Source organism: Chionomys nivalis, chromosome 1, assembly GCF_950005125.1.
Source record: "Chionomys nivalis chromosome 1, mChiNiv1.1, whole genome shotgun sequence".
Taxonomy (NCBI): Eukaryota; Metazoa; Chordata; class Mammalia; order Rodentia; family Cricetidae; genus Chionomys; species Chionomys nivalis.
The window spans coordinates 111762931-111780883 of record NC_080086.1 but is presented as its reverse complement, the minus strand read 5'-3'; the positions used below and the strand labels follow the sequence as shown (position 1 = coordinate 111780883).

General features: G+C 53.5%; 2 protein-coding genes across 4 annotated transcripts; one reads left to right on the top strand and one right to left on the bottom strand.

The window, feature by feature from the left end:
* The first annotated feature begins 1134 nt into the window (after positions 1-1134).
* Syde1 (synapse defective Rho GTPase homolog 1) lies at positions 1135-8183 on the top strand. Its single transcript, XM_057771623.1, has 8 exons — positions 1135-1287; positions 2843-3184; positions 3341-3985; positions 4144-4358; positions 5235-5361; positions 5542-5702; positions 6399-6624; positions 6813-8183. Exons 1-8 carry the CDS (start codon positions 1200-1202, stop codon positions 7208-7210), a joined length of 2202 nt encoding a protein of 733 aa, XP_057627606.1. The 5' UTR covers positions 1135-1199; the 3' UTR covers positions 7211-8183.
* A 29-nt stretch (positions 8184-8212) lies between these two features.
* Ilvbl (ilvB acetolactate synthase like) lies at positions 8213-17569 on the bottom strand. Of its 3 annotated transcripts, none has more exons than XM_057771616.1 (16): positions 17480-17569; positions 16846-16990; positions 15271-15472; positions 15019-15146; positions 14778-14916; positions 14570-14681; positions 12966-13065; positions 12542-12639; positions 12302-12438; positions 11154-11288; positions 9577-9691; positions 9324-9493; positions 9179-9249; positions 9030-9101; positions 8729-8834; positions 8213-8639 (listed from the first exon to the last, which is right to left on the bottom strand). In XM_057771616.1, the coding sequence occupies exons 2-16, from the start codon at positions 16978-16980 to the stop codon at positions 8461-8463; spliced, it is 1899 nt and encodes a 632-aa protein (XP_057627599.1). In that variant the 5' UTR covers positions 16981-16990; positions 17480-17569; the 3' UTR covers positions 8213-8460. The 3 variants fall into 3 exon arrangements, with proteins under 3 accessions (XP_057627599.1, XP_057627597.1, XP_057627594.1); XM_057771614.1 differs by lacking the exon at positions 17480-17569 and adding an exon at positions 17373-17465; XM_057771611.1 differs by lacking the exon at positions 17480-17569 and adding an exon at positions 17380-17465.
* Positions 17570-17953: the final 384 nt, after the last annotated feature.

Here is a 17953-nt window from a genome sequence, read left to right as displayed (position 1 = left end):
TTTCTGACACCGTCCGTGTGTTGGAAGTTCCTAGTGGCACTGTTAATGGGCTGGGCATGGCGAAGGGAGCCTATATCACAAGGAGTTTGCCTTCAAAAGATAGTTCTTCTGGGACCGAATTAGTTCTTGCAAAAGTTAATTTGTGGGGCTGGAGAGAGAGCTTAAGTAGTTAAAAGTGCTTATTCTTCCAGAGTATTCAGGTTGTGTTCCCTCAGCCATATGTCGGATGGTTCACAATTGTAACTCAAACTCCAGAGGAATCTGATTCCTCTGGCCTCTGTGGGCACCCAGACCCATCTGACATACACAGAGACACACAAATACACATAAATAAAAAAAAATCTTTTTTGAAAGTTGTAAGAATGAGCCCAAACCCAGAATTTCTCTCTTCCTGTCTCAAGATGTGCTGCTATGATATCACCAGCTCTGAGGATGTCATCAGAACCAAGACTATGCTAGAACTATGCTATGGACCTTCAGAGCTGTGAAATTAATTTACTTTATAAAGTCGTTCAGTCTCCAGTATCTCCTTATTAATGAAAAAAAACAGAGCCTCTGAATGCATATGCCTCCAGATGATCCTACATCCACTTCCTCTTATTTTCGAGACATCCCTACCCTTGCTGTGTTCTCCATTATGTAGACAATATAAAGCAGACGATATCAGCAATGATGAGCATCACGGCTCTTTGACACCACTAAATTTGAGGATGGTTTGCTAAACAGCAGTAGTAATTACGAGTTGAGTGAGGGAATTGGGTAGGGTGGAAGGGGCAAAGAATGGCATTAGGGTGACCAAAGAGTCGTGGGCGAGGTATTAACTCTTGTGGGGACTCGATGTACAGGAGGAAAGACGTGGGATTATATGTACTTTGGATGTGTTTTTTGGAGACCGGACAGTATTTGCTGTATGCCATCATACAAGGGGATGCTTCAGAAGGTTCAGCCTAGGTCATGACATTTGTAGTTGAAGAGGGGCCATCGGCCCAGCACCCCATCATGTCCCCTCCCGGCCCCAGACGACTACATCTCCCAGCATCGCCTGCTCGGGCCGCGGGAAGGGAAAAGAAAAAAAAAAAGTTAAGGCCAAGCATTCCCGGAATGCGCTTCCTGCCGGCGCGGGCCGGGGGGCGGGCGGGGCGGACGGGGCGGGCGGCCGCAGCCCCGGGGCGCGTACTCTGCTGGGCCGCGGCCCCAGCATGGCCGAGCCGCTGCTCAGGAAGACCTTCTCCCGCCTGCGGGGCCGGGAGAAACTTCCTCGGAAAAAGTCAGATGCGAAGGAGCGCGGTGAGTGCGGGTGCTCGAGGGGAGGAGGAGATGGGAGCCCCGCCCGGCCTGGAGTCCCCAGATCCGCGGTAGGAAACGCAGCGGAACCTGGGAGAGTAAGCCGGGGCTGAGCCCTGCTGCAGGAGAGGAATATGGACCAGATCGTTGCAAGGCAGGGGGCTGCGGACCGTTATGTGGGGCTGGCCTAAGATGCCAGCTCCGCGGGTTCCTTGGGAGGCCCGGGAGCGGAGCCTCGCCCCTGACAGGAAATGGGGCCTCGACGGGACGCCTGGAGGGTGGCCGGAGGACCCGCTGTGCCACCCGGCCAGGCGATGGGCACTGGGAGGTCTGTAGGAGGAGAGATGGGGACGCACTCCTGTTCCCGAGAAAGGTACTCCCGGGTTATACCTGTTATTGCAGCCTTTCCCCTCCTCCGTGCCATCACCGCACCAGAGGGTGCAGCCGCACCTACCGTGGGTAGCCCCAAGAAACTGTCCTCCTTATTCAGAAAGGGAAACTGAGGCATGTGGCTGTTGGGTGATTTGTCCAGGGCCTGTAAACTGACTTTAAACAATCCTTTGGACTATGCCACTGATGACAGAGGCGTGAAGCAGAGTGCTAGAGGGTAGGAATAGGAGTTGCTTAAATCTGGGCGTCTATAGGCAAGCAGGACAGAACCTTAGAGAAACCATAGCTGTATGGGGTAGAGAGCCTGGAAAGGAACCAGTCAAAGGAGGGAGGCCACCACACCATGAGCCTGACCCCTCCTCCCTGGCCTTTCCCAGTGAGTCCCAAGGTTCCCAGGGCCAGAGAAGGGACCCGAGTGCCCACACATAAACACACACAGGAAATCAACCATGATGTCAGGGAGAGAATGGAGCCAAGACGGGGTGGGGGTAGGGGTGCCAGGGTTGTATGGGGCACTGAGTGTAGAAACCTGGCATGGGCTGAGGAGCAAGGTCTGGGAGGACCTTGGGGCAGAATTTGGAAAATGGTAGAGGGGCGGAATGAGAAAGAAGCCAGCACTTCTTGTCATATTTCCTGTCCTGCCTTCAATTCCGCAGCATCTCCTGGGGCAATGAGTTGGACTGCAAATCCTATTGTCTAACACTGCTTCTCACACTGAGCTCCCTCACTCAAGCCTTGGGGGGGGGGGGGTGCACATATAATCTCTCCTCATAAACAGGACATGGGACCCAAGAAAATGACTCACTTAAGACCACTCAATGAGAAGTAACAGACATGAGATTCCAAACCGGGATTGAGAGATCTAAAGAGGGGAGACAGGGCTAAAATGACCTGAGGTTCCAAGAATATCTGACCTGGAGTCGCGGCTAGTTACAGTTCCCCCTTGGAGTGCTAGGGGCTGGGAGACAGAGGACCTCCAAACTAGAGACTGAGGAGGTATTGACTAGTTGCTAGGACCAAACAAAACAATAGGTCCCAAGGGGCAGCGACTTAGGCTCCCGGATGGTAACGGGCTTCGACTCTGTAAGTAAGGGCAGAAGCAAAGTAGCTCGACTGTTGCCGTGGGCCAGACTTGAGCGCTGGGTCTTACTCCCTTCATTTCCACCAGGCCGCCCAGCCCAGCGCTCAGAGCCCCACCCCCCAGAACCAGAGCCTCAAATTATTGAAGGGTCCCAGGCTGGAGCAGAGGGACCTCCCAGCCCAGAGGTACCTCGGAGCCCTGCTCGGGGGGCCTACCTGCAAAGCCTGGAGCCCAGCAGCCGCCGGTGGGTGCTAAGTGGAGCCAAACCACCAGAGGAGCTATCTTTGGGGCCTGGAACACCTAGCAGTGGGGAACCTGCTGGTGAGATTTGGTACAACCCCATCCCTGAAGAAGACCCCAGACCACCAGCATCTGAGCCCTTGGGATCAAAGCCAGCCTCCTCTGATACAGAAGGCTCAATCATCCAAGGTAGGCACAAAGCGTTACACTCATTCCCACCTGCAAGCATGCACAAACCTCACACTCCAAACCAGGGGTGCCCAAGGCTCATACCCAGCCCCCTAGGGACTACAAGCATCATACCCCAGGCCCAGGCCTGTCACCTGAGATTTGTTCTCCCTACAGGCGCAGTCCCTACCAGCCCCTCTACCAAAACTTCCCGTACCAAGTCCCCAGGCCCTGCTAGGCGCCTCTCTATGAAGATGAAGAAGCTGCCAGAGCTACGGCGCCGCCTGAGCTTAAGAAGTACCCGCACTGCCCGGGAACGAGAGAGAACTGCCCCAGAGGGTTCTGTCATCAGCCGCTACCACCTGGACAGCAGCGTGGGGACTCCTGGGCAGGGATCAGTGGCCGGAGGCACTAGGAGCCCAAGGGGTGGGTACCTCAGTGATGGTGATTCTCCGGAGCGTCCTGGGGGACCACCATCACCCACTGCCTTCCGGCCCTATGAGGTGGGCTCATCAGCTCGGGCCCCTCCAGCTGCACTCTGGGGGCGTCTCAGCCTGCACCTGTATGGGCTAGGGGGTCTGCGGCCAACTCCAGGGGCCACTCCTCGAGATCTCTGCTGCCTTCTCCAAGTCGATGGGGTAGCTCGGGCCCGCACAGGGCCACTTCGAGGTGGACCAGACTTCCTGAGACTGGACCACACCTTCCACTTGGAGCTGGAGGCTGCTCGGCTGCTGCGGGCCCTGGTACTTGCATGGGATCCCGGCGTAAGGCGGCACCGGCCCTGCGCCCAGGGCACTGTGTTACTGCCAACTATCTTTCGAGGTAAGACATGGGACTTCGAGGAAGGAAAAGCAACACCAAGACCTCCCACAGCACCCAGGAGGGCTGGGCTCCATGAAGGAGGGTTGTCCCTGATGAGGGGAGCCAGGACACAAGAACCTTTGGGACAGAACTAACTCAGTCCTCCTTGCATCTTCAAGGGTGCCAGGCCCAACAATTGGCCATTCGTCTGGAACCCCAGGGACTTCTTTATGCCAAGCTAACACTGTCTGAACAGCAAGAGGCCCCTGACACAGTGGAGCCCCGTGTCTTCGGGCTCCCTCTGCAGCTACTGGTAGAACGTGAACAGTCGCCTGGCCAGGTGCCTCTCATCATTCGAAAGTGTGTGGGGCAGATCGAATGCCGCGGGCTGCGGGTGAGCATCAGTACCCTCTCCTGCTACCTTACTCCCTGGAACCCCTTCACCAACCTGAGCTGTTCTGAGATCCGACACTGGAGGGAAAAGAAATCCTCCTCCACAGCACCAGGACCCACAGATCATCTGTCCATTTTATTACAGTATCTCAGCCCTCACAGAGCTCAGTCTCCTGGAGTGAGAGAGATGACAGACAGTTCATGGATGCCAAACTGTAGCTCAGAGGGTAGTTAAGAAAGGTAGCCTAGCACGGTGGTACTCGTCCCAGCACTAGAAATGCTAGGGCAAGATGGAGAATCCAAGGGCAGCTGAGCAACACAGTAAGTAAGTAAGTAAATAAATAAATAAATAAATAAATAAATAAATCAAAACGGGGTGGGGTCTGAGCTAGTCAAAGAGGGCTTCCTGGAAGATATGAACTGTGAAGTTGGAGGAGGTGGTCCAAACTAAGGGTTTTAGAAAGCTAGGTGTGTATCTGGGATGTTTTTTCTGGTGCTGGGGGACTGAACCTAGGGCCTCGTACATGCTCAGCAAGCACTTTACCATTGAGTCACACTCCCAGCCACCTTTTTACTTTTGGAGACAGGTTTTCGCTAAGCAGCCCAGGCTGGCCTTGAGCACACTCTGTAGCCTATGGCCCAGGTGATCCTCCTGTCCTGGCTGAACTGCTGTGCTGAGCTACTAGTCTTAGCCCAGGGGCACTTGCGACAGTTGTTGCATCTGTGGAAAGGCAGGAGTGAAGATACGTGTGAATGGTCCCACCCTCCCAGGCCAAAACAGCCACTGTCACCCTTGTCCAGATAGATATCCAGCCCCAACCCAACAGTCCTTGCCTGTGGCTTCAGGAAGACATCCTTTCTCTGTCTGTATCCCCAGGTAGTGGGGCTGTACCGTCTGTGTGGCTCAGCAGCAGTGAAGAAAGAGCTTCGGGATGCCTTTGAGCAGGATAGTGCAGCTGTGTGCCTCTCCGAAGATGTGTACCCTGATATCAATGTCATCACAGGTCCACATAGCCCCTCTCCCCTGCCTGCTCGTTCCCTCCCCCAATGAAACCTCCTCCCTCCTCTCTGATCTTGTTCTCACTTCTTATACCTGCCCTCTTCCCACCACTACTGCCAGCCCAGTGACCCCTCTGGTTTCAGGAGCCAGGGTGTCTTAACCAGAGGGGCCCCTCTGTCCACAGGCATCCTCAAGGATTATCTCCGGGAGCTGCCTACTCCGCTCATCACCCAGCCCCTCTACCAGGTGGTGCTGGAGGCCATGGCCCAAGGACATCCAAGCAGGGCTTCCCTGGGTCCTGAGGGCACCAGAGGGCTACTCAGCTGCCTGCCAGATGTGGAGAGAGTGAGTGGCCCTGCTGGGAACATTGGGACACTATAGAGTAGTTGATAGCAGTGAAGCATTTTAGCCATGCCTGAGATGTGGTGAGCATAAAGGATCATCACATCCCAGCAAAGCTCATGTTATTACCTGTCAGTCCCTGGATTAGGAAACCAAGGCTCAGTCTAGTGATTTGCCCAAGGTCAAACAGCCAAGATTGGTCCAAAACTCACCCTCTACACAGGCATAGTGTTATGTGCCTCTACTCCTAGCACTCGAGTCAAAGGCAAGAGGATTGAGTTGGAGCCCAGCCTAAGTAAGATACATAGCTACTTCCAAGGCAGCCTGGGCTGTGTAGCAAACTGAGCCCGCAGGTCTGCCAGCCTAACGCAAGGGAAGTTCCTGGCTGTGGGATCTTGAGAAAGTCGTTGAAACTGTGCTTCTGTTCATCTGTAAAATAAAATTCATGCTCATATTGCCTAACATGGAGTGGGTTGGAGTTCAAACCCTTCCAGGCCAAAGCTAAATTGTCCTTGGCCTTAATTTCAACAAAATATTTGTATTCAGCAAAATACATTCCTAAATACTAACACCTCCCTATGGCTATGAGAACTTGTGCCGGAGTTTCTCCACTCTAAGCCACCCCTAAGTGTCCCACAAAGTGCAACAGGCTCAGATTTACCCCCCTTGTGCCCCCCTCCCCCGCAACCCTCTCCACAGGCCACGCTGACGCTTCTCCTGGACCACCTGCGCCTCGTTTCTTCCTTCCACACCCACAACCGCATGACCCCGCAGAACTTGGCAGTGTGCTTCGGACCAGTGTTGTTGCCAGCAAGACAGACACCGGCTCGGCCGCGGCTCCGTAGCTCAGGCCCAGGCGTCACCAGCGCTGTGGACTTCAAGCGCCACATCGAAGTCCTGCATTACCTGCTACAGTCTTGGCCAGGTGAACATCGACCATTCCTATCAGCATCCCTGATAAATTTCCCTACTAGCTAATCATGGGCTGGAATATAAGGAAGGCCACGCCCCTTGGGGATAAACTTGTAAGCTTGCCTCTCTGAAGGCCAATCAGGCACCTAGATGCTACTTCCCTGCATCACATCTCATAACCCTCCCTGTGAACCCCCGCAGATACCCGCCGACCACCAGAGGCCTCGGACGTAGCACCTTATTTGCGACCCAAACGGCAGCCGCCTCTGCATTTGCCATTGGTGGGCCCCGAAGTGGTGACTCGGCCCCGAGGTCGTGGCGGCCCTGAAAGCCCCCCAAGCAACCGCTATGCAGGGGACTGGAGTGTGTGTGGAAGAGACTTACTGCCGCATGGACGGGACTTCCTGTCGGGGCCTGACTATGACCACGTGACAGACAGTGAGGAAGATGATGATGAGACCGGAGAGCAGAGGGGCACCACTGACTTCGAAGATGAGTTTGATGCACCCTTCAACCCACACCTGAATCTCAAAGACTTTGATGCACTCATCTTGGATCTGGAGAGAGAACTCTCCAAGCAGATCAATGTGTGTCTCTGAGTCCTTGAAGCAGGTGCTGGACTCTGGCTAATAAGGAATTGCTTCCTGGTTGCTAAGGACCAGGTTCTGGTTACTGGTGACTGTATTCCAAGTTACTAAGGCAGTGCCCTGATGACCTAAAAGGAACTGACCAGAATTGCTCAGGCTGAGCTCCTGTGCTAAAGAGTTGCCAAGGGACCAGTCTCCTATGCTAAGAATCATTCCCAGCTTCTAGTGCCATTGTTTGGGCCCTAGTTGCAAAGACCAGGCTCTTGGCATTTTAAGCACTGATGCCATAGCCTCTCTCCTGAGCACCAGGGCTTCTCTTGCTGCCAGAGACAGTTCTGCTTGCTAGGCTGGCCTCTCTTGCCTCCCCCTTTGTAGGGGAACACCAGTTACTGTGAGCATCACCCTGGGGTGTTGAGACATCCCTAGTCAACCCTCTTGCTGCTGCCAACCAAACCAGTATTAGCATCAAGCACTACACTCTGTCTCTCTAAGGACAGTCATGAGGTTCATCTTAAGGGACATGGCCCCAGACTTAGCCGCCATCTGTGAAAGGGCAGCTTAGGCCTATAGCAAAACAGCTGATTTCCCCCAACCCTCTTCTAGGGAAGACCTCCAAGATGAACCTCCAACCAGCAAGTAGAGACAGAGTCCGACCCTTCCTTTCCCCAGCAGCCCTTTCCCACCCCTGAAAAACTGAGCACTTAACCCCTCCCCTTTGGAGGGACCCCACCTGAGGTATCAGGTTAGGGGCACTTTTGGTACGGAAAATATTTATTGCCTCCATGCATGTGTGTGTCTGTGTGAGGATTTGTGTGCACTGGCCTCTCTGGAGTGGGCATGTGGAACTCTTTCAGGGACCATAGAGTGGGATAGTATTTGCCATCCCGGGTACCCCAAAATTCCCAGAGATCAAGTGGAAGAATGAGGTCCCCTTCCAGTCTCCCATTTCTTTTCCACTACTTTGACCTTTGTGGACAATAAATAAACCAGTATACACATGTTATGTGACTGAGTCCTTGGGCTCATGTGGCTAGGAGGTTTATTCAGTCTGTAAGCGGGAGACAGGTGCACGGCTGAGCTGTGGAAAGAGCTGCTATCCAGGGTCACCAAGGTGTCTCTTTGAGCTTTGATCCCTCCATTACCCTCTCGGAGGGTTGTAGAATTGTTGAGCCTTGTAAGACAAGCTCAGAGCAGGAAAGGATGCAAACTTGGGCCAGGCATAGTCCAGGTACAGAGGCAAGCATACTAACCCTACACGGGCCCTATACAGAAATGGAGCCATCTCTGAAATCTGTCCTCCCGATCAGGATGTTGACCACGACTGCATGGCCCTCCCGGCACAGCTGCTGGCCTTCACGAAGTACCTTGACCACTTGATCCTCATTGTCCCGTGACAGTATCAATCCCTGGGCCCCCAGACCTACGGCTGCCTTGTGATAATCTGAAAGAAAATAAATCAGACAGTAGCAGAGGGTCCACCAAGGAGAGTAACAGAAACCCAACTGGACATAAAATATTCTGACCCCTCACCAGTGTAGGCCAGGCTACAGGCCACGTCACTGCCCAACCTGGACACCTGTTCCCGAGAAATCTGGGTCCAGCCTGCATCATTCCCTATCAAGGCCATCACTGGTATCTGCAAGGAAAAAAAAAAGGCCAGGCAACAGCCATCAGTCCAAAGGTCTGATCAGCCACAAGACAGGGCTTGTGGCCCACTGAGGGAAGCCCCCTCCCCCCTCCTCCTCCTTCCCTCCCAGCCCCCACAGCTCACCCTGGATGACATATCCCAGAACCCATATCCCATAAGCTTCCCTCAAGACAGCCCAGTCACCTTGTGTCTCACGAACGTGTCAAACTCGATGAGGCTGTAGCCAAAGGCACCATCCCCAAACAGGCACCAAACCTGGTAGGGGGGACCCAGGGCAGTTAGGGTGGTTCACAGCCCAGAAAGCAGCAAGTCTCCCACATCCAGTGCCTCACCTCGGCATCCGGCTGACACAGCTTAGCCCCAAGTGCAAACCCTGCACCAACTCCCAGAGTCCCAAAGGCTCCTAGGAAGATAGGAGCAAATTGCTGTGAAGGGTCCATGCAGTGCAAGCTGCCCCAGGTGTGGGCCTTTCCTTACCAGGATCGAGCCAGCGCAGGGGCCCTCGAGGCTGTACCAAGTAGGCGGCTGTGGCCACAAAGTCCCCACCATCAACCACAAGAAGTGCGTTGTCAGGCAAAGTCTCCTCCACCTGCTGTAACACCTGCACTGGGTTCAGGTGCTGAGACACAGGCGTTGCAGCCTTGTCCCTGAAACAGGACACTGGAGGTCAGTAGGGTTGTTGGCAATGACCTCCTCCACTCCTTACCCTTGCCACTTTACCCAGACTGACCGATAAGTCTGTTCCTTCTGCTGGTCGGCTTCCCGAAGCTCCTCAGCCCAATCTGAGGCCCACACCTGGCCCTGAAGGCCTTCCACCAGCTTGAGCATGAAGGAACCCACGTCTCCTAGAAAAGAAGAAAGCACAGCTATAGGGCCAGCTGCCAGGCAGCAGCTTCCTCCTGCTCTTTTAGCACCAGAGGCCCAAATGTAACAGGATGCCAACGGCAGCATCTGAGAGAAAAGCGGGCCAGAGGCGTTCTCAGGACAAAGCTGGTAAAGCCCCTCCAAGAGCCTTTGAGAACTGGTGCGGGTGTCTTGGCAAAACCTGATAAATGAGGTGCAGGGAAGTTGGAAAGTTAAGTTGGCCTCATTGTCTCCCTGCCCCTCATAACCCAGAGGCACCAAGTACTATCAAGTCTGCCTCCAAAATATGTCACCCACCAAGGAAGTCTTCCAAGCCCAAGCATATGGGCACTACTTTCGTCGTGTTTTGTTATTTCATTGTTTACTTTGTGTTACTTTGTGTTTTGAGACAGGGTTTCTCTATGTAGCACTGGCTGGCCTGGAACTCTCTATGTAGAACAGGTTGGCCTTAAACTCAGAAATCTACCTGCCTCTGCCTCCTTAGTGGGAGGCCCGTGCCACCAAACCTACCACCCCATCCCACCCCACTCAGGCTTTCTTTTGGGGGGGGATGGCAAGAAATCACACTGCAGTCTACGCTAGCCTTAAACTCACTATTCACCAAGGATTTGGCTCAAACTCTCAGTGGTTCTTCTAATTCCATATTGGAATTACAAGTGTGCACCACCATCACCGTCTGTAGTGGCACATTTTAATCCTTGCACTTGGTGGACAGAGGCAGGCACATCTCTGTGAGTTCAAGGCCAGCCTGATCTACACAATGAGTTCCAAGACAGCAAGAGCTACATAGTAAGAGCCTAAGAAAACCTAAGTGTACTATCACAGGTGACGCTGGAGTTCTTTTATTTTGACATAGATCTTGCTAAGTAAGTAAGGCCTCAAATAGATAATCTGGTCTCTGTTCCCTCACCTCCCTGCCACCAAGTAGCTGAACTCACAGGCATGCAGCGTCATCCCCCGATTGTCTAACTCCTTCTACCAGTCCCTCCCTGCCCAGCCTGCCATCTTCCCATGCTGCTCATCAACTTCTGGGAGGGGCTGTCCCCAACACACAGGGTGGAATCAGTCCTCTGGTTAAATCCTAAAGGATCCTGTTCCCTACAAGAGAGTCTATGTCCTTAAAATAGTGGTCAGGGTATGGCATGGAAAGCGGACAAAAATCAGGAGGGTTAGAATAACAGAGAGGCTCAGGGGTCATGGGCCAGCCGAAAGCAGCAGCATGCAGCATACAGGAGTTGATGACATGCAAAATCCCAAACCTCCCTCTGCACCCACCCTCCCTCCGTTCCTTCAGAAGCACCAATCAGTCTGCAAGCCAAATGTGTCTCAGGTTGCCCAAGTGTCCCCTGGTGCAGGGGCCAGACGTGACATTCAGTTGAAGTTTCAAAAGAGGCCAGATGAAAGAAGCCATGCACGTGGTAGGGACCCCTGGGGTATGCTCACCCTGCACAGCCTCCTGGGGCTTCCAGAAGATGTCTGAGTTGAGCAACATATCATCCCGGTTCCGATTGACAATGATGATTTTGCTCTTGCGGTTGAGAACACGACCGTAAGACAGGCGGAAATCACATACAGCTCCTGGGGTTTGACAGGCAGGGTGTCAGTGGGCACTACCTCACTCCTGATCCATTGTGGTACACTGAATGTAGGGCAGCCCCCCTTCCTTACATCTGTACCACTTGCAGGAACCTCACAGATGTCTACATTGGGGGTGAAAAACACCTTGCAGGGGGCGGTTTTCTACTCCGACTATGTGGGGTCCAGGGATCAAACTCAGGTTACCAGGCTTAGCAACAAGCATTTTTACCCAAGAGGCCATCTAGCCAGCATGACTTTGCAGTTCTTGATTCTGGAAAGGCCTCTTGACTGGCTCTCATCAAGAAACCATGCCAAAAGCAACGGTGTGCCATACTGAGAGAAAAGGTCAAAAGGTCATGAGGGTTTGGGGGTAGCAGAAAACTCATTTAGCATGTACAAGGCCTTAGATTCTAATAGCCTCAACACCACAAGGGAAGGGAGGATTCCTAGCTAGCCTGCTGGTGAGATGTAAGTAATTGTGAACTTATGATGAGCCACTGATATGGGGTACCATTACAGTCCTGTACCATCTATCAATGTTTCAGTCAGTGACAGTTTATATACATGACTGTGGTCTTGTGAATGACGAGGCCCAGCAGTTTCCCAGCCAACCGCTGGCCTGTGTACACACACTCAAAATCCACCCAAGAAAACCACTTACAGACACATTTCCCAGAATGCATTCTGTGATGAAGCAGTACACAGCTGTACAGAGCAAGAGTTGATAGGGTACACCTGTCATGTGACTGATGGGATACAAAATGGCTTGTGTAAAAATGTGTGTATAACACGGCAAGTGCCCAAAGGGCATGCTTGCTCTGGGGGAAGCCAGGTCACAGCACAAAGCTGCAGTCTGAGGTGTTTGCTGGCTTGCGTATTCAAGCTTGTTCGAAGGCCTTTGGGGGAGGGGGGTGGATGCAGAGGAGGAAGTAGGAGCAATCATGAAGGAAGGGTGCTGGACGTGAGGATGGACAAGGTCGGGGACGAAGGGAAGAATGAGAGGCCGAGCCCACCTGCCAGGACAACAACATCTGCTTTCTTCAGGGCAGCACTGCGGTTCTGCCGGATATGGAGAGGGTGGTTGCGGCCCAGCAGCCCCCGAGACATCCCCCCCAGGAAGCAAGGGACTCCTAGGGTCTCCACAGCAGCCCTGTTGGGGGAGAGTCCAGGTAGAGCAGATGTCAGTATGACCAAGGCCGCTGGGACACCAGAGACCAAGACCATTGTTCTAAGACAGTGTGGGAACTCCTCACCTAAGCTTGTTGGCAGGGGTCGGGGGCAGCAGAGCCTGGCTCCCCAGCACCAGCAGGGGTCTCTTGGCCCGGCTCAGGATCTCCACACAGCGCTGGACCTGGGGTGACAGGTAGAGATCAAAGGGCCATTCCACAGTCTGGCCAGACAGCTAACTGCTCATAGCATGTGCCTGGAAAGCCTGAACTGAGTCCCCAGAGCTTATTTCAAGGCAGAAAGAGAGAATCAATTTCACACAGTTGTATTCTGACCTCCACATGCAAGTAGTGGTATAAACGCAACACACAAACATTTTCTAAAAATGTAAAGGGCCATCTCGGGGTTGCCACGAGCCCACAAGATTGAGGCCCAGCACTGGCCAAGAGAGAAGATCTGCCAAGGCCTTGCCAAGTGGGAGTTCTAGGCCAGGTAAGAGAGTTGATTCACCTGTTGGGGAGATGCCTGGGGAATATCCAGGGGCAGAGGTCCCTCAGGATGAGGCTCCCAAGCACCAACAAAGAGGTTGTTCAGGCAGTTCTGTAAGTACCTGTGAGAACAAGGAGGAATCAGTTACTAAAGTTAATACTGGATTCTGGAGGCTGAGGAAAGCCAAGGGGCCAGGAAAGGAATCAGGGACGAAAATCATGACACAGGGACACTAAATGGCTAAGTCACCAGGTGCTTATTCCTCCTTTCAGACAACCACCCTAATCTGACACAGCCCCTAGACATAAAACACGAGCAGAGAATGCCTGCACAGAAACTGGACTGGTGGGTTAGACCCAGCTGTGTGAGCTTCCTCCTCTGCACACTGGGAAAGCTTCCATAGCTACCCTCTTAGGATAAGAGGCATGCTGTTCTGGGAATGTGGTTCAGTGTTAAAGCCCTTGCCTGGTATATATGAAGCCTTAGTTTCCACCTCCAACACCACCAGAAGACAAGGAGGCAAACACTTTGCAAAATGCTCTGTCCGTGGTAGTAATTAATGTCACCCATTCACTCTTGCAGCGTCTCTCCGTCTCCCCACTCACTGGGCCACAGGCCTCAAGTTTCTAAGGCCCTGTGACACAAAAAGAAATCCTGCCCAGGTCTTGCCCTCAAGGAACACACCGTCTCATTAAAGACAGACATGAGTGTCAACAAGAAACAGTCAGGGCACAGAGCTAAAGCCCGTCTCGTCTGTTTGAGTCAAGGCTGCAAGGAGCTAAGATGAGGCCAAGAACATGGGACGCCACAGGGACATGGTTTAAAAAGGAAAGACCATTCAGCACTAGAGATACTGAGTCAAGAGGACTGACCCCAACTGTGAGCCAGCATGGGCTCCAAAACTAACTCCTATCTCATAAAAACTAATAAAAATAAAAATACATAAAGGGGAGGCAGGAAGAGAGCCAGCCTTGCAAGTGACGCTGAGAGAAAGGACAGGGAGAGAAGAGGGCCAGATGACTGGAGGCCGGGAAGCCTTAAGAACAAGACTTCCGGCAGGCCTGGAGCACCTGTCGGTGATCCCAGCATTTCAGAGGCTGAGAGAGGAGGATTTTCAAGTTTCTGAACAGTCTGGGCCACACAGAGTTCTGGGCCAGAATAAGTTAAGACCAAAATCACTTTTGCTTGATCTGGTCCTCAGAACAATCTTCACAAACCAGTGCACAGGAACCTGAATATCTTGTCCACTGATGACGTCCAATGCCTATCTTGCTATCTTGAGCAGAGATCTGGCCCACTAAATATCTGGGAGGGGAGGAGCAAGAACAAGCAAGGGGAGAAGCCGGAGAAGCTCAGGAATGTGGAGGTGGCAGAGGTGGAGAAAGAGGAGAAAGAAAGGAGGTAGGAAAACCTCTAACCTCCGTGCCTTGCCTTCCCAAACCTACAAAGTACCCTCCTGCCTCGGGACCTTAAGACGCACCTTGCTTTTACATGGAATGCTCTCACAGAGCTGCCTCCTCAGAGTTCACGTGTACTCACATGAGAAAGGAAGGAGGGTGTGTGGGGAGGAGACTGAGAAAGAGGAGGACAATGGAGGAGGCGTGTAGAGGAATGGCAGTTCTCACCAGGAGACCACTCGACCCATCAGGCCCTTGGGCGGCTTGGCTGGCACCATCTCCTTCTCTACCATGAAGTAAGGATACAGCACATCCAGAGGCAACTCCACAAACACCGGACCTGCAGGGACAGGAAGACTCCGAGCCTATGATGCCTGCTGTTGCAACCCCTGAACCCCCAGGGCCTTACTGCTATCCATCTCCCTCCTCCACCTACCTGGGGTGCCTGACTGGGCCGCAGCCATTGCGGCCCTCAGGGTAGGTACGATGTCTCGTACCCTGCGCACAGAGGCACAAAACTTGCAAAGCGGTCTGAACAGAGACATCTGGTCAATGGCCTGGAGTGCTCCCCGTTTCTGGCAGAGAAGGGGTGGGATGGTTATCAGGTAAGCTCAGGAAGCTTTTCCTGGGGACCCTGACCATGCTTAAGGACACAGACTGCTCCTCCTACTACACACCTGCAACAGGGTGCTGGCAGCCCCACCTAGAAGCAGGACCGGAGACTGGGCCACCTGAGCATTCTTCACTGCGGTCACTGTGTTGGTTAGGCCAGGACCAGCTGTCACTGCGGCCACGCCCACTGTCCCTGGGAGACAGAGCTGATGACAACCATGCCACCCTGCCAGCCATCACCCTACCCCCACACCTCTCGTGTACAGGTTCCATGTCACTGTCCCGCCAGCCCCCGGCCCTCCATATGCTACCCTTACCAGTCAGGCGGGCCACAGCATCGGCAGCAAAGACAGCAGTGACCTCATGGCGAGTGTCTACCACACGGATGCCCAGCTTCTCACAGGCTACCAGCAGTGGGGAAATGTGCCCACCAACCAGTGTGAAGACAAAACGCACGCCATGGGCCTTGAGCACAGCCGCCACACTCTCCCCACCATGCCGAATGCTTGTCCTGTCCACCTGAGCCAGGGGAGAGGAGTAAAAAGACAGTAGCAGGCCAGCCCAGCAGCAGAGGGAGAGGTCAGAAGAACACGGATGTTGGTTAGGGACATACCACACTATAGCAAATAGTCAGGGTGTGCTGTCTTAGCAAATCTTACTGTTCTCTTCTTTCCTACAGCTAAGGACACGAAGACTTTCCCAAGTGATAGAGTCCAACAGAACCCCGTTCGTTTTGCAGCAGCACTGAGGACTGAACCCAAGGTACAGACCATGTTAGACAATCACTCTACCTCTGAGCTGCCTCATGAGCCTTTTTACGTCTTAAAGGTCTCACTACGCACCCCCAGAATGGCTTTGAACCCCTGTGTCGCCTAGGCTGAGTTTGAACCTGTGGTCATCTTTTCTCAGCCTACCAAGTCGCCGGCTAAGATAGGGGCTATATTCTTACGTGGCTCAGTAGATTACATCATCTGCTCCAGAGATATTCAACCAGTCAGGAGAAAATGAGGGCACATCTACAGAACCCAGGGGAGCTTGGCAAGAGGCCGAAGGCCCCTGGCTTGGCCTCGTGCCTGCTTTCTGGTATCCCTGCAGGGCCTGGCACCTGGAGTGCTAATTCCAGCCTATTGCCTCCCTCTCACTCTGCTCATGAGCCTCGTGTCCAGCTGACACGCTGCCAGCTGCCACATGCCTAGCACGGAAGTGCCTCCTGGCACAGACTGCCCTGAGCATCCAAGCCTCAGTAACGGGTAGCTTCAACCGCCACACACACACCTCAAGGTCACTGACACAGCTCCACTAGAAGAGAAAGGACTGGGGGGGGGGGGGGGTTGAATATTTCTCACAATGGAACAAGTGATTTAGAATATGACATGTGGGGTCAGCTCTTTCCAAACCTGTCATCTAGAGCAAATACTAAACTTTTCTGTAGATCGGTTTCCTCTTGTGGGCACAAGGACAGAAATGATAGCACCTATTTCAATGGTAAGAGATATGTTAAAAAAAAAAAAAAAAAGTCCCTCCCTCGGAAGAGCTTTGAACCCCTCGTGTAGCCTATTATCAGAGCCCAGTCCCTCCCCTGCCTGCCTTCCGCCCACCAATCCCACTATGTTTAAAAAGCCTGCTGTTAAAATGACTCAGGCCCCTGGGTATGGAGGTAGGCAGAGTGTGTGCTATTCAGACAGCGACAGTTTCCCCATTATCTCGAACTAGATACAAAGTCCAGAGCCCATATTCAGTTTGGCAAAAGGATAAAGCTCTGTAAAGAATCTCCCAACCACTCTGAACTAGTCGGGACTCGCTTTACCCACCAGCACAGTGGATGAGCTGGAGCAGCGCCTTCAGGCCCCTCCTCCTAACCCGTAGCCCTCCTCTCCTTCTGCCGTAAGCACCTTGTGCATCAGCTGATAGAAGAGCCCCAGTCTGTGAGCGGTGCCCAGCACAGCAGCCACCAGTGTCCCAAACGCCAGGAGCAGGAACGAGGGGAAGAAACCCCCAGCAGGTGCGGCGGCCACGGGAGTCTCCATGAGGCGGAACCTAAGTAAGAAAGCACAGAGCCAGAACCTGAGCACTATAATCTAATCCGGAAGCAGGATCGTCCACCCGCTCCTGAGCCACGCCCCCGAGCTGCCACGCCACGCCCACAGACGCATCTAGGCTGGGCTGAGGCCACACCCCTAGTGAGGCTAATTCCGCCCCCTGACGTCACCACCTCCAATCTAAAAGTAGGCCAGCGCAGGATCACAGCAGCATCGGAAGAGAGTTGTGGTCTCTACTTATCTATTTGCTAGTAAACCCGTGGGCATCCCCGCCCTCCTCATCACAGGACCGCAGCGGAGAGCCCGCTCCAAGCTTACTTCTTCGAGTCGTAAGGCCACACCCCCACCGGATCGCCCAGCCCACGGCCCCCCGACCTAACTCTAGACCTTTGTCCTTCGGCCGAGATCACATTGCAGTCGGGTGCTCCTCCAACTCCACCTCACAGACACACACACCCCACCCCAAGGCCCTATGACCTTTGCCTACAGAAAATGTCCCTGACTCCAAAGGAACTCTGAGACACGTGACTCGGGCGCGAGCGGTACTATCCCTTTGGGCCCCTTAGCTCTGCTGCGTCCCGTAGTCCAGCGCGACGCGCGCGCTTGCGTGCGCCGAATTGGAGCCTCGTTGGCAGAGTCACCCGCAAGAGCCGTTTATCATTGGTCGCTTCTCTCCCTTCGCCTCCAATTGGCTGACATTGCCCCAGCTCCAAAGATAACACACAACACCCGCCCCTTCCTGGACCACTGTGGCTTTGCATGATGTTTAGAAGAATCGATAGTGCCTGGTGTCAGCCTCGTTCAGCAACCTTCCAGATATCCAGCATCTGAGGACCCCATCACCTTTTACACACTCCGATCTTCCCCACAAGTCCCTTTCCCCAGTGTATGTCGTTTTCTTCTGTGACTTACTGAGTTTAATCAAGGCCGTATGTGTGACCAAGGCTTTCAAGCTATCTGC

Coding starts and splice junctions, on each gene's coding strand:
- Syde1 (XM_057771623.1), top strand. CDS start 1,200: ATGGCCGAGCCGCTGCTCAGGAAGACCTTCTCCCGCCTGCGGGGCCGG. Junction 1,288..2,842: donor GTCAGATGCGAAGGAGCGCG/GTGAGTGCGGGT, acceptor CATTTCCACCAG/GCCGCCCAGCCCAGCGCTCA. Junction 4,359..5,234: donor TCGAATGCCGCGGGCTGCGG/GTGAGCATCAGT, acceptor CTGTATCCCCAG/GTAGTGGGGCTGTACCGTCT.
- Ilvbl (XM_057771616.1), bottom strand. CDS start 16,980: ATGGAGACTCCCGTGGCCGCCGCACCTGCTGGGGGTTTCTTCCCCTCG. Junction 12,439..12,541: donor ACCCCTGCCAACAAGCTTAG/GTGAGGAGTTCC, acceptor CTCCCCCAACAG/GGCTGCTGTGGAGACCCTAG. Junction 8,640..8,728: donor CTGTAGCCTGGCCTACACTG/GTGAGGGGTCAG, acceptor ATTTTCTTTCAG/ATTATCACAAGGCAGCCGTA.